Source organism: Staurois parvus, unplaced genomic scaffold (genome assembly GCF_062004578.1).
Source record: "Staurois parvus isolate SC_StPar_1 unplaced genomic scaffold, SC_StPar_1.0 ptg000299l, whole genome shotgun sequence".
Taxonomy (NCBI): Eukaryota; Metazoa; Chordata; class Amphibia; order Anura; family Ranidae; genus Staurois; species Staurois parvus.
In genome coordinates this window covers 13,950,311-13,964,828 of record NW_028318095.1, presented here as the reverse complement: position 1 = coordinate 13,964,828, position 14,518 = coordinate 13,950,311, and the positions used below count along the sequence as shown (strand labels likewise).

Genomic DNA, 14,518 nt, shown 5'->3' with positions numbered 1-14,518 from the left:
GTCTGTTACTGCAAAGACTACAATGCAAAAGTGTGTTATAATTATTGTCATTTGCATGCTCAGCAAAATAGAACCAACCTTCTCGCTCAACATTCCCAATACATGATTGCCCTCTCAGTCAACTGCATGCGGGATATAATTCAGTTCACATGCAGCTACAACATACAAGATTTAGCTATACATGAAATGTATCTATTCTTGTCACTAAGCTCTTACTATCCATTCTGATAAATGTAGAAGGACAAGATCAGCTTTCTATTTTCACAAACTAGCTTAGCTTTAGGCAATATGTTATTGGCCATTTCAACCATTGCACAAGGCATTGGAGTTACTGGGATTTATTTACTAAAGCTTGTTCACTTAGAATCTCGTGCACTTCTGCATAGAAACCAATCGGCTTCCAGGTTGTATTGCTAAAGTTTAACTGAACAAGCTGAGGTTAGAAGCTGATTGGCTACCATGCACTGGTGCATGAGATTTTGAGTGAACCAGCTTTACACATCAAAGCCGATTTTGAAATTGTGAGACTAACAGTGAAGTTGCCAATTTCAATTTCGGGTGACTTGCTGATTTGAGGTGCGATTTGCAAGACATCTGACACAGATGTCTATGCAAATCGCACCAAAAGTAGTGCATGCACTACTTTGGAAATCGGTGCGGCTCCAACCAAGTTGGAACCGCACCGATATGACCGCTCTAATAGCGGACAATAGGGTGTGACTTGGCATATGATTTGCAAGTTGCATGGAATGCAAATTGATTGCCAAGTCGCACCCGATGTGACCGGGGTGTTAGTAAATAAACCCCATTGAGTCTTTCGATTACCTTATCTTTTGGGTATAAAATGGAGAGGGTTAACACATGCCCCTGGGGGCGTGGCCTGGCAGGAGCCCAGGCTGAGACTGCCATTCATTCCAATACCAGTGGGTCTGCATAGATGTGTGGCTTTATGGGATTGAAAATGCTTAACTAGTTCCAGGCCTTGGGCATAATACACACGCCCAAATAAAACTTCATTATTGTACACAGGATGTGTGTAGCGTATTCAGTCTGTCCTGCTTCCGGGACCCCCTTAGTATACAGTATTTGTGGGCTGTGATTAATCATAGCCAGTGTTACATTATACTCAGAGAAGAGTGGCAGCTCTAGCTGTCATAAAAGCAGTCTGGATCAGTGCTTATAAACTGGGATTATACAAAGTGTTGTTACTGTTGTATCTTTCTGTTCCTGCATCTGAAGATCAAAGGGATGGACTTGGCACCTTTGGGGAGCAGGTACCCGAATTTGACAGGTACCTGCTCCCACTTCTGGTCCGATCACCGCGGCGATCAAAAACGGAAGGTGTCCTCCCTCCCTCCCTGTAGTCTTTTGGGACACGTGACAGGTCCCAGAAGACTACAGGACCATTCATGAAGCGCAGTGCTACTCGCGCATGCGTAGTGGGTACCTGGCTGTGAAGCCAAAAGCTATCACAGCCGGGTGCCCACACTGAAGATGCTGGCCTCCTGGAATACAGGACGGCCGGTGAAACGAGCTGCGGGGGACACACCACGGGACCGAGGGACAGGTTAGTGAATGTTTTTTTAAAAGTCAACAGCTACAGTTTATGTAGCTGCTGACTTTTATTTTGTGATAGGACGAGTGGAACTCCGCTTTAAGGACTGATTCACACCATGCCTGCACAGGAATGCATGGTTCTGTGCGGTACAATTTCAGCCTATGCATTTTGAATGGGCTGAATTCACACTGCATCAAAAGTACTGCATGCACTACTTTGTGAAACGCACTGCAATCGGATCGCATGGTACTATGAGATCTGGTGCAGGCAAACTTATTATTGACACCTGCTGCAGATTGCAAATAGAGTGCGTTTTGCATGCAATGTGAATCACACAGGAAAGCACAATGAGCATGGTTTTAACCGCCCTCAAACTTTTATTTTGTTTGTTAATATTTTTACACAGTTAACATATATTTATGCATTTCCTATTTAAAAAAGTGCTTAATTGAAATAAAAAAAAACCCCAAAACACTCTTTCATTTGTAGGAAACTGCAATGCTGTCATTTTAAACAGGACAAATGCCAGATTAAAATGCACACATTTCATGTGCAGTAAAACAATTTTTAAACTAACACTGCACAAAAAAAGAAAAAGGTGGTTTTGTTGTGTTTTATTGTCTAAGGTTTGCGAAAAAAAATAATTGTTGCAGGACAACATCATGGAAAAAAGCCTTGTTTGTCCTTAGTAATGACAAATTATTTCTGAATAAACAGGTCCATAGTAGAAATATAAAAAATTGCTCAAGGGGGTGAACCGGTGTGAGAGGTGGAAGTGGTTAAAGCAAACCTAACTTGTTACTCCTCCAATAGGACAAAAACTGCACTCAGCATTCTTCACACTTCAGCAGAACAATATGCACCCTTCAAAGCTGCCTCCCTATCTGTATTTCAGGCCTCGTTTTCTGCTGATGTAGGTGCTGCCATCTTGGGAATGAGATGAGCAGCTAAATGAGTGCGTGGACTTGTCAATCACTACATGCTGACGACTCATGACAGCTTCAAGAAGTTTGCTGCACAGTATTTGTTCACAAAGGAAAGGCTGAAATAACAAAGTGAGCTTGTATGGCATGCAGCAACAAAAGAGATCTGTAAAATTCCCAGAATTTGCAGCTGTCCTTAACGCTTAACACCAGGAATTCAACCACTTTGTAAAATTTTCTGGCTTACTATGAGTTAAAGGAAGTTAATCATTAGGTGTGGTAGCTGCATTCGTTTTTTTTTTAGGCATTTTTCCCTTTGTTTTCACTTGGTGATCTGGCCTACAAACAACCTGTATTAGCGAGTGTTTACTCTGGATGAAGGTGCACAGGACTAGCAACAAAGGATTCATGTACACTGCAGCTGCTAAAGTGACATTCAGGAGCTGTTCAGTGGTTTTTTCAGCAGCCCCTGAACTCTCCCTAATGTTTTCCTATGTGTCCATGTACACATAGTCGTTTACAGTCGTTTACAGGCAGTTGAGTTTACAGTCGATTTTTTGAAAGCACCAAACTTGCGTTCAGGAGTAGATTTTACTTGCGTTTAAAACACCAAATGCTTGTAAGTGCGGTTAATAGCGTTTATAAGCATTTGCGTTTAGAAGCTTTTTTTTAACTGTTCCATATCCAAATGCTGTCCAGAGACTTTTTTCAACATCAGAAATGCATGCAAAGCGTTTTCCATGTATTCAAAAGGACCTAGTACACCAGCACAGTCAGTTCCAGGTTTCGTGTGAAGGAAAAAAATGGTAGAACGTGCTGCATTATGCTCATGATGGGATCCATAGTGAATACAACCAGAAAAGATAGGTCATCTCAACACATACTGCTCTCTCTGCTTCTGCTCTCTCTATTCCTCTCAAAATGTCTGAAATAGTTAATTTTTTACTATTTTCAGTGCATTCTGGGCATTTGGGAAGGTCTCCTGAGCTTATCTTTTAAAAACACTTCTACACGCAAACGCACATAAACGCGGTATGCAAACGTGGCTAAACTGTTACACTAACAAACTAAAGCCAAACTCCAGCTCACACTGCAGTTACGCAAGCAATTACAGCAACAGCTTTTTTCCTTTTGGGATAAAGGATTTAAATGAAGTAAAACTTGATCATTATAAGAACACCTGTCAGTAGTAAATGGTTTGTCTCAACTTTCTAAATTGCTCCATTTGGAGGAGAGCTTTTTCTAATGAAAAACAGAAGAATTACTGGCCAGAATATAAAGGAAAGAAAGACTTAAGAGGAAATCTAATGTAGCCATCATATCTAAGCATTGGTTACCTGCAATATAATAAATGTTTGCTCTTGGGTTTAATACTTTATTTCCAATGAAGTGCATGTCACTTGGTGGCCTTATCTCTGCTATTTACAGCTTACAGAGCACCTGGATGACTGGTAGGAGGAAGGCTGGGGTGGGCGCAGCTGCTGCATGCGACTCTGCAGCTGCAGGACTTGAGACCAGAAGTGCCCACTCTGAAGTGACGGAAGTATAGCAATGACTAAGCTCCTGACGCTTAGTAAAATTGTGAATTAAAGAAATAGGTCCATGAGATGCCATGAACCTTACTAAACTTAACAAAAGGTTGAATTCCTGGAGTTCAGCCTTAATTTTGTTTATGCCAATGAAAATGCTATAAAAACAAAAAAAAGACCTGAACGTATGCAATCAAGCTTGTCCCCCTCTCAGTCCACTACAGCCTATATCACATACTTTGGCCATGTGTTGAGTAATGAGCATGTACAGACAAATCCACCTTAGTATGGATGGGCACTGTAGACTTGTTCCCACAAGCTTCTTATATTACTCAAAGAATTTAGTAGCAATATTTCCCCAATGAAACTGGGTCACCACTACAACCACAATTGAGTGACCACTAAGTCCTTAGGCTTTGTAAAGACTGTGGTAGTTGGGTGGAACTATAAATTCTGATGTTTATTAACCCTTGATGTAAGTTGGGTCCACTTAAACCCACCTTAAACAGCTTGACCCACCTTAAACAGCCTGTCTGCAGAAGCACTGCAAGCTCTTTATGTAGAGGATGCTTGAAAGGTGAAACGTGTAGTTGGTGCAACCAAATGTGTCAAAAATGTGAATGCGCAATCCTATGACTGGTATTTGCTTCACAGACTTGGAAGAAAACAGCCGCACTCCCAGAGCTTCATAGAACAGCAAAAAACAGGGAAAGTCGAGTGTAAATAATAAGGTTGGGGCATAAATACTATATGATCCAGGTATAGGACAGCAGTGTGGTTTACCATAGCCATACCATGGTTTATAAACATAGGCTAGGTTTACACTAGTTCAGCTGCGACTCGGATTTTGAGTACAATTTAATAGGGCGATATTGGTGCATTTTGAATGCGTTTCTCATACCACTGAATTTTTTTTGTTTGTGTGTGTGAAGGGGACAGCTCAATTCGCAGATCCTGGTTGTTAAGGAGCTAGCACTCACGGGTGTCCCAAGAACCAGTGACGCATTCCCAGCTGACAGCAGCAGAATGTAAACAAACACAGTATGTGGGGGTCCCCCCACAACCTATACAAGGCCCTTTGGGTCTGGTATGGATTTTAAGAGGGACCCCTTGACAAAATGACAAAAAAATGGCTTTTGGTCTCCCCCAAATTCATACCAGACCACTATCTGAGCTTTTAGTCTGGCAGGCATCCCCCACCTCTCCTCCCCTTAACCATACAGGCCACATGCCCCTAACTTTGCAAAGCACCTTGTTTCCGTGCAGATACGGACAAGGGCCTCTCCCCCACAACCGTGGTCCGATGGTTGGAGGGGGGGGGAAGAGGGGGAGTCTGTGGGTGGGGTGCTTGTGACGATGAACAAATGAACGACAGCCGCCAACTTGCAAAAGAAGAAAAAAAAAATCAAGTGACGAGATCAGTCATGTTTTAGCTGGCTTTTTCTTTTTGTTCAGGTTGGCAGCCATCATTCATCATGATTGAAGTGAAGGATGACATGATTGACAGTGGATGTGCATCAGGGGACAGTTTATGAAACATTTAATAAGGACTTGTTTGGAAGCCAGCGGGTGTTGGCTCTTAACAACCAGCACAAAACACTGACAAAAAAAAACATGTACATGTGTTTTTGGGGCATTTCCATTGAAGGCTATGAAGCAAAAATCAGGCAGCAATTGCACCAAACCCTTTTCCAAAAATGCACCCTGTTGTGAGGCATTGATTTGAATGGGCACCAAAGTCAGCAATGTGATTTTCATTGTCATGCGATTCTGCAAGTCATGAATGTGAACCAGGGACTGCTATGCTTTGCAATGTGCATTGTGCTATGCTTGGTGTAGCACTATTCAAGTCAATGAATGAAAGGAGGAGGGGAGCCCAGTCATGTGACCTGCCAAGTCAGGCAACCAGACCCGCCTTATCACAGGTTCTATACAATAGTCTACATTTTCTGAGTGGATCATGAAGGTATGGTGTGTGGCAAACACTGAGATGACCAACTTGATATGGTTAGCAATATCTGCTTTTCACTTTAAACAGACTCAGGAAGGATGTGGAATTACCTATAAAAACTAGAAAGGTTCACATTTTTGGGTTCTTACATTACTATTTATGCGATGCAGCCTTAGTGTTACAATAAAGGTATTTTGATTATACACTACAGATTTGCTTTAACTTACTCCAAATGATACCACTGCAGACACATCTACAATGATTCTCATGGTGCCATAATTGGATAATGTTAAAACAATGGGATGCGTATTTCCAGCTGGCATGTACTTGTGCTTAACTGCCTGTGGACTGAACACATGCAGATGCAATGACTCAAGATCAGAGCTTTATAATCTGTAACTCCTTACTGAGTAGTAAGAGAACTGTAGTTCTCTATACGAAAAAATGGAAAGCTCACTAGCACTGTACAGGGTGGATATAGGTTTTTCTACATACAGAAGCAATTATTGGCTAGTATTGAAACAATGACTTAGCCAAAAAAGCCCTAAAACACACAGCACTTATAAATATGGTTCTAAACTCAAATTTATTTTTTACCCTAATGAATTCTCTGCATTAAGGTAAAAAAAAACCTTCCAATAACTATTCCCCCCACCCCCATTCCTTTCCACCTTGGAGATTTGGATGTTCGGCTAGTTTTATTTCTTATAATGCTCAAAAAAAAAAAAAAGGAGGGGAAAAAGGGTTCAGAGAGTGCAAAGACATCATCAATAGGAGGACCCTTAAAGCAGAACTCCAGTCAAAAATGTTTTCTCACCATGCACCACTACGTGGATCAGCTGCTTGTTTTTTCTAGGGGTGAGGACAAAGCAAATACTAGACTGGCGATTGGCCCCGCTGCTGTAAATCACAGCCAGTGAGGTGGAGTGGGGGGCAGGGCTGAGCCGCGCTATGTATGTCTTATGGACATATAGGGCTGGCTCAAAAGCGAGCACACGTGGGTGTCCCCAAAGCAGTTTGGTCTGGGGGCACTGGGCAGGGGGGAGGGGCCAGGAGCACCGGCGGAGCTCCCAAGAGGAGGGTCGAGGCTGCGCTGTGCAAAACTATTGCACAGTGCAGGTAAGTATGGCATGGTTGTTACTTTAAGCAAAACAAAAAAAAACGAAGCTTTACCACTTTACACACAATTATTGCTGGATAACACTGTCATTAGTTACATAAGTTACAATGACCCAATTACCTACTCAAAGGAACCAATAAGATTAATTAAAAAAAAAAAAATACAGATTTTGGATACCATTCTCTCTTTCACCTTTGTTCGGATTTATAAACGTTTGGAACAGCCCCTCCACAACATACTAGTATATACAGTCATGGTAAAAAATATTGTCACCCCTGCATTTCTGTCAGGTAATCCACCACTTTGCCCAGAAAATTGTTGCAATTTCAAATATTTAGGTATTTTCATGTTTATTTCTTTTCTTTGTATTGGTATGACACAAGAAATTACAGAAACAAAAAGCCAAAACTGACACATTCCACGCAAAACCCCAAGAATGGACTGGACAAAATTATTGGCATCCCCAATGTAATATTTGGTAGCACACCCCTTGGGAAAATTAACTGAATTCAATCACTTCCTGTAACCATCAATGAGTTTCTTACGCCTCTCTGTTGGAGTTTTGAACCACTCTTCTTTTGTCAACTGCTCCAGGTCTCTCAGACTGGAAGGGTTCTTTTTCTGTTCTGAGATCTCTCCACCGGTGCTCTGTAGGATTTAGATCCAGACTCACTGCTGGCTGTTCAGTACTCTCTAGCGCCTTGTCAACCATTTCTGGGTGCTTTTTGACGTGTGCTTTGGGTCACTGTCCTGCTGTAAGCCCATGACCTCTGAAGGAGACCCAACTTTCTGACACTGGGCCCTACACTGCACCCCAGAATTCTTTGGTAGTCTTCAGACTTCATAATGCTATGCACACGGTCAAGACATCCAGTGCCAGAAGCAGCAAAGCAACCCCAAAACATCAGTGAACCTCCACCATGTGTGACTGTAGGGACTGTATTCTTTTCTTTAAAGGCCTAATTTCTATTTCTGAAAACAGTAGAATGATGGGCTTTACCAAAAATGTTGTTTCGTCTGTCCACAACACATTCTCATGAAAGGATTTTGGCTTCCTCATGTATGTTTTGGCAAACTCCAATCTGCCTTTTTATGTTTCTGTGTCCTCAGTGGGGTCCTCTTGGGTCTCCTACCATAGCATCCCTTTTCATTCAGTTGGCGACATAGCTGTACCTGAAGGTCAGCTTGAATTTGTCTGGAAGGTAACCGAGGTTCTTTATCCACCATTCAAACAATCCTTTGTTGCAAACTTTGATCAATTTTTCTCTCTTTCATCCACGTCCAGGGAGATTAGCTACAGTGCCATGGGCTGTAAACCTCTTGACAATGTTGCACACAGTGGACACAGGAACATTAAGATCTCTGAAGATGGACTTGTAACCTTGTCCATGCTTTTTCACATGTTTTTTGTTCTCAAATCCTCAAACAGTTCTTTGCTGCTCTCTCTCTTCTCCATGCTCCATGTGGCACAGAGAGACACACAACAGAAAGGTTGAATCAATTTTTCACCATTTTAACTGGTTGCCAGTGTGATTTCTATAATGCCAGCACCTGTTAATTGATACAGGTGAGTTTAATTACAAATTACAGGAGCATCACAAACGTGGAATGCAATCATTTCTTACAACCTTGAGAAGGTGCCAATATTTTGTCCAGTCCATTTTTGGAGTTTTGCATAGAATGTGTCAGATTTGGCTTTTTGTTTCTCCACTTTTTTTGTGACATACCAATACAAACAAAAAAAATAAACATGATAATGCCTAAACAACTGCAATTGCACCAATTTTCTGTGAGAAGTGGTGCATTATCTGACAGCATGCTGGGGTGCAATATTTTTGGCCATGACTGTAATTACTTGAATCTTTTTACACTTATGTTGCCCCTAAACGTCATAACCTGATCAAATGATTCTGTACAAAATCGGACAATATGATTTAATCTTTGGATTAAAGAAAAGACACTAAATGTGTCATCCATCAATTTTAAGCAAAACAGATTGGTCTGTATGGGACATCCAATCATAGCAAAGTAGAGTGATCAAAATGATCGAAAAGTGTATGGTGAACACCACACATTGAACAGTCTTTTCAATCACGTTTTTTTTACGAGACAGTAAATTGACAATACGATAGCATATAAACACATTCCATGTATGGCTGCATTACAAACAAACTCAAGAGATATTAAAATTGCACTTACATTAGCAGGTTTTAGTTTGTTGATAATGGTGGTCTTCCCACTGTTGTCTAAACCCAGACATAAGACATGAACTTCTTTCTTCTTCAGTCCCAGCCAACCTGCCAGCCGGTCAAACAAACCCATGATCCTCAGTCTGCACCTGACATCAAGAATTTACATAACAATCATCAGTACAAGACGATGTACAAAATCATGATAGGCCTGGTATCATTAGGTGAGGGAAAGGTAAGCAGCCATGTCCCAGCAGATGCAGCCCGCATAACAGACTAAGCTTCTTATAATAAAAGCCTGTGGTTTCTAATCGGGATTGACAAGCTGCTGAGAGAAGACTACTCTGTAGGTGGTCTTCCCATTGTCAGATCGTCATTATCCTGTTATGAAATCTTTATACAACTGTTACAACATACATCACCAGATTAAAAAAGAAACACTCAAACTAGGAAAATTGCTAGATACTGTTAGTATTGATCTATAGAGGAGAAAACGGTATGGCCATGGAGTAAAGACAATGCACGCTCAAGCTACAAAAGACAGCTAATGAGAAATCAAAAAGTTACTGCAAGCTTTCCTGGTGCCCAATAAACAGGATTTCCTTTTAAAAAAGCAACTTGGAAAAACTGGTAGCAGTGAACTCCAGACAACACTACACTATGTTAGGAGCATTCATACAAACGTGATTCCTCCTGCGTCTGCCATTGCACAACATTGAAAAAAATCACAGTATTCTCTATGGTAGCCATTTTCATCAATGCAAATGCTGGGGCATGATTTCTGAAAGGGTGCAGCTGCTTCTTTTGGTACAGCATAGTGGGGTTTATTTACTAAAGGCAGATATACGCTGTACTGTAAGTGCAGCTGCGCCAGAGCTTAGCAAATGAGGTAAAGCTTCACTTTGCAAAGAATACCCAATCACATGCAAGGAAAATAAAAACAGCATTTTTGTTTGCACATGATTGGATGATTATGAGCTTCTTCTCAGATCTAGAACAACTGCACTTGCAGTGCATTTGAAGTGCATTTCCGAGTGCACAGTATATTTGCCTTTAGTAAATCAACCCCAATGTCTTTCTGGCTCCAAATACTTCAATGGGAGCATTGTAAATATGTACAAGCTTTTTTCATGTTTTTGGTAAGATTTTGTGTTTGGCAACCAGTCTCCTCCTGCAAAAAAAAAAAGCATGAAGCATTAAAATGTGTGAAAAATGTGGGTGCAAAAACATGCTACAGCAACGCACTGAAAAATGTAAACCTAAGCTTTAAGAATATTTAAGCCCAACATTTCATACTCCTGATATGTGCCTGCTGTACCAGGTACTTGTATGAAAAAGTATCTTGTTATCTTTGTATTGCTTCTTCTTTTGTGTGAAATCCCTGGTGCCAGTCCTTCTGCTTTCCTATTAAAAAACTGACCACACTAAGCAGGAGAGCACAGCATGGTCAGTTCTCTAGCTATGCTGGGAACTCCATGTGCTCTCCTTCTATGATCAGACTTCTGCTCTCACACCCCCACTGCACAGACATTCACTGGAAGATCAGTGTTCTGCTGTTTCTCCTCCCCTAGCTCTTATGCAGCTGAGAACAGAGGCAATGCGATCACTTATAAAGCAAGGGGAAAAGGTATTTAAAATAAAAATGAAAGGTTAAACAATATAAAGTGAATGGGTTGTTTTACGAGGTGAGGGTTTACAATCACTTTAATGTCCACGAGAGCTGAGTGCTAGATAAACTGGGTGCTACAAACCCACTGGTCAGCAGCCTGAGAACTCTTTTGGGTTGTCTTGCAAACATCTTGTCACATGATTCTGTTTTATGCAACCTATATCTCAGGATCCAATTCATAGGAGTGAGGCCACACTGAACCAGGATAGAGGCAACTAGGAATGTGCAGATGTTTGCAAATTAGACTTGAGACTCACTCGAGTAAACGCAGTTTATGGCATTGTCCTTCTCATCAGTTGACAGTATTCAAGCCTGGGGACTGGGTGTTTAATCCTGGGTAAAGGTGACATGCTCCCTGACACCTGGGAGTGCCCAGCATTTGCAATGACTACAATGAAGCAATCAAGTGGCAGGGGTGCGCAGGGACAGCGTAAAAGGTGGGTTTGGGGGGCTACAAAGAGGCTATCACTTTTATATTATTAGGCAAAGTGAAAGATTATCTTTAATTGAGGGCCATTGTGTGAATTTCTGTGTTATTTACCTCCAAACAGCTGTTTCCATAAAGTATAAAAGCAGTAGAAGGTACTTGATGAATAGCAAAAACGTCTAACATGAACAGTCACATTAAATGTGACTAATTACATATCAGGTATCTGGAGCACTTCCAAAGTACCATTATGGCTGATTCTCGCATTAAAGGCCCCGTTCACATTTGCGAATGAGGCCATTTGCGTTTAACAGTGGGAGGCTCAGCAGGGTGCACTGAGATTAGCTGTGGGCGGGAAGCCCCATTGAAAACAATGGGAAGCTGCTGGGCCTTCAACACTGACAGAGAATCCCGCTGGGTCTCCAACAGCTAATCGCATGTGGCCCCATTCGCAAATGTCACGGGGACCTTAAACATGAAAATCAGCCATAATAAGTACTTAGGAAGTGATCCAAATACCCGAGATGTAATTCATCACATTTATTATGACTTTTACTGTTAGATGCTTTGCTATTCATCAAGTACTTTATACAGCTTTTATAGAAACAGCTGTGTGCACGGGACCTAACCGCAGCCATCTTTCAGGCCATGTGACAAGCAGACCAAGCTGTAAACTGACTTCTCCAAGAATGTTAGACAGATATTAGAAGGTGGCAACACCTGTTGATTTAAAGTGATTGTAAAAGGGGAAAAAAACATGTTATACTTATCTGTTCTGGTTTTGCACAGAGCTGCCACAATCCTCTTCTGCCGGTGCTCCTGGCTCCTCCCTCCGCCGAATACCTCCCTAGCAAGCTGCTTGCTTTGAAGGCATTCATGCGGGCTAACTCCTGAGCCACCCTCTGTGTGTCCATTGGCAAAAAGAGTGCAGCTCTGCTTCTTCCTCAAAGGCTGTGATTGACAGCAGCAGGAGCCAATGGCTCCCAGTGCTGCCCCTTAGCCAGTGAGAAGAGAGAGTAAGTGGAGAGAGCTGCTGCTCTCGGGCACAGCGCTCGAAATTGGGCTCAGGCAAATATAAGCAGGATGGGGAGGCTGGGGGAAGCTGCATACAGAAGGTTTTTAACCTTCATGCATAGAATGCATTTTAGTTGAAGAAAAAAAAAACCTTTAGAACAGCGGTTCTCAACCTGGGGGTCGCGACCCCTTTGGGGGTCGAACGACCATTTCCCAGGGGTCGCCTAAGACCATCGGAAAACACATATTTCCGATGGTCTTAGGAACCGAGACGCCGCTCCTGTCTCCGGCGATGTGTGGGCGGGATGATATGCTGCCCCTGTCACCGCCTCCTCGCCGCTGATTGGCCACCGGAACTGTAGCTCAGGAGAGGCACACAGGCGGCCAATCACCGGCGAGAAGGTGGAGCTTGGAGAGGAGGAGCCGAGCGGCAGCGCGCAAAGATCGAAGAAGATCGAGGGAGCTGCAGGAACGAGTGAAGAGAGAGGCCAGAGAAGGAAGACAGCTGACAGGTAAGTGCAAATTTTGCTGCTGCAGCCAGGTATGCAGGCTGTAGATGGGAGAGGGAGAGAGCGAGCCCAGGCTGGAGCAGGAGTCAGCAAGGTAAGTATCATTGGTGTCAGTGGGAGGGATAGTGCCCCATCATTTGTGTCACTAATACCAACGATGGGGCACTATTCCTCCCCCCACTGACACCAACGATGGGGCACTATTCCTCCCCCCACTGACACCAACGATGGGGCACTATTCCTCCCCCTACTGACACCAACGATGGGGCACTATTCCTCCCCCCACTGACACCAACGATGGGGCACTATTCCTCCCACTGACACCCACAATGGGGCACTATTCCTCCCACTGACACCCACAATGGGGCACTATTCCTCCCACTGACACCAATGATGGGGCACTATTCCTCCCACTGACGCCAATGATGGGGCACTATTCCTCCCACTGACGCCAATGATGGGGCACTATTCTTCCCACTGACACCAATGATGGGGCACTATTCCTCCCACTGATACCAATGATGGGGCACTATTCCTCCCACTGACACCAATGATGGAGCACTATTCCTCCCACTGACACCAATGATGGGGCACTATTTCTCCCACTGACACCAATGATGGGGCACTATTCCTCCCACTGATACTAATGATGGGGCACTATTCCTCCCACTGACACCAATGATGAGGCACTATTCCTCCCACTGACACCAATGATGGGGCACTATTCCTCCCACTGATACCAATGATGGGGCACTATTCCTCCCACTGACACCAATGATGGGGCACTATTCCTCCCACTGACACCAATGATGGGGCACTATTCCTCCCACTGACACCAATGATGGGGCACTATTCCTCCCACTGACACCAATGATGGGACACTATTCCTCCCACTGACACCAATGATGGGACACTATTCCTCCCACTGATACCAACGATGGGACACTATTCATCCCACTGACACCAACGATGGGGCACTATTCATCCCACTGACACCAATGATGTGGCACTAGTCCTCCCACTGCAAAATTACAGTTATGAAGTAGCAACGAAAATAATTTTATGGTTGGGGGTCACCACAACATGAGGAACTGTATGAAGGGGTCGCGGCATTAGAAAGGTTGAGAACCACTGCTTTAGAACCATTTAAATGGAACACCCCCAATGACAAAAATGCTGTGCATATTTACACTTACAAGCAAAGTTTAGCTACTGCTCCCTGACCCAACTTCAGTAAACTAAAAACTTACTGATTGCCCTTAGTCACTGTATATGCATATCATTATTGCTCTTTACATCACCTGGTGCAATAAAGCAGCCCTACCATGACATAAATATGGGAACAGCCACAGCTGATCTTCTTGAGAAAATGGCCGCTCCCTGGCTGTCATCCTGACCCTCTGGTCTTATATACTGAGCCACAGACCTGGAAGAAGTGTGACTATCAGGAGTTCTAACTCCACTCTCAGTTAATTTACTGCATGCTTGCTTTGGATTTGTAACATACAGCGTTGAGGAAGAGACCCGGGGAACTGGCAGTGTCAGGTGGTCATCAGTGGCAGACCCCATTCTCTCAAAACCCTTTCCCTTGAGTAGAGGAATCTCTTTAGCCCCGGGTTCACACCGGAA

At 43.1% G+C, this 14,518-nt stretch overlaps 1 protein-coding gene across 3 annotated transcripts in view; it reads right to left on the bottom strand.

Annotated features, from left to right (window-relative positions):
* ARL6 (ARF like GTPase 6) overlaps positions 1-14,518 on the bottom strand; it is a 99,458-nt gene that overhangs the window by 78,858 nt on the left and 6,082 nt on the right. For all 3 annotated transcript variants that reach the window (XM_089682941.1, XM_089682943.1, XM_089682942.1), the window contains exon 2: positions 9,281-9,419. In XM_089682941.1, the coding sequence (XP_089539067.1) occupies positions 9,281-9,403 (123 nt within the window). In that variant the 5' untranslated portion in view covers positions 9,404-9,419. The remainder of the gene's footprint in view (positions 1-9,280; positions 9,420-14,518) is intronic.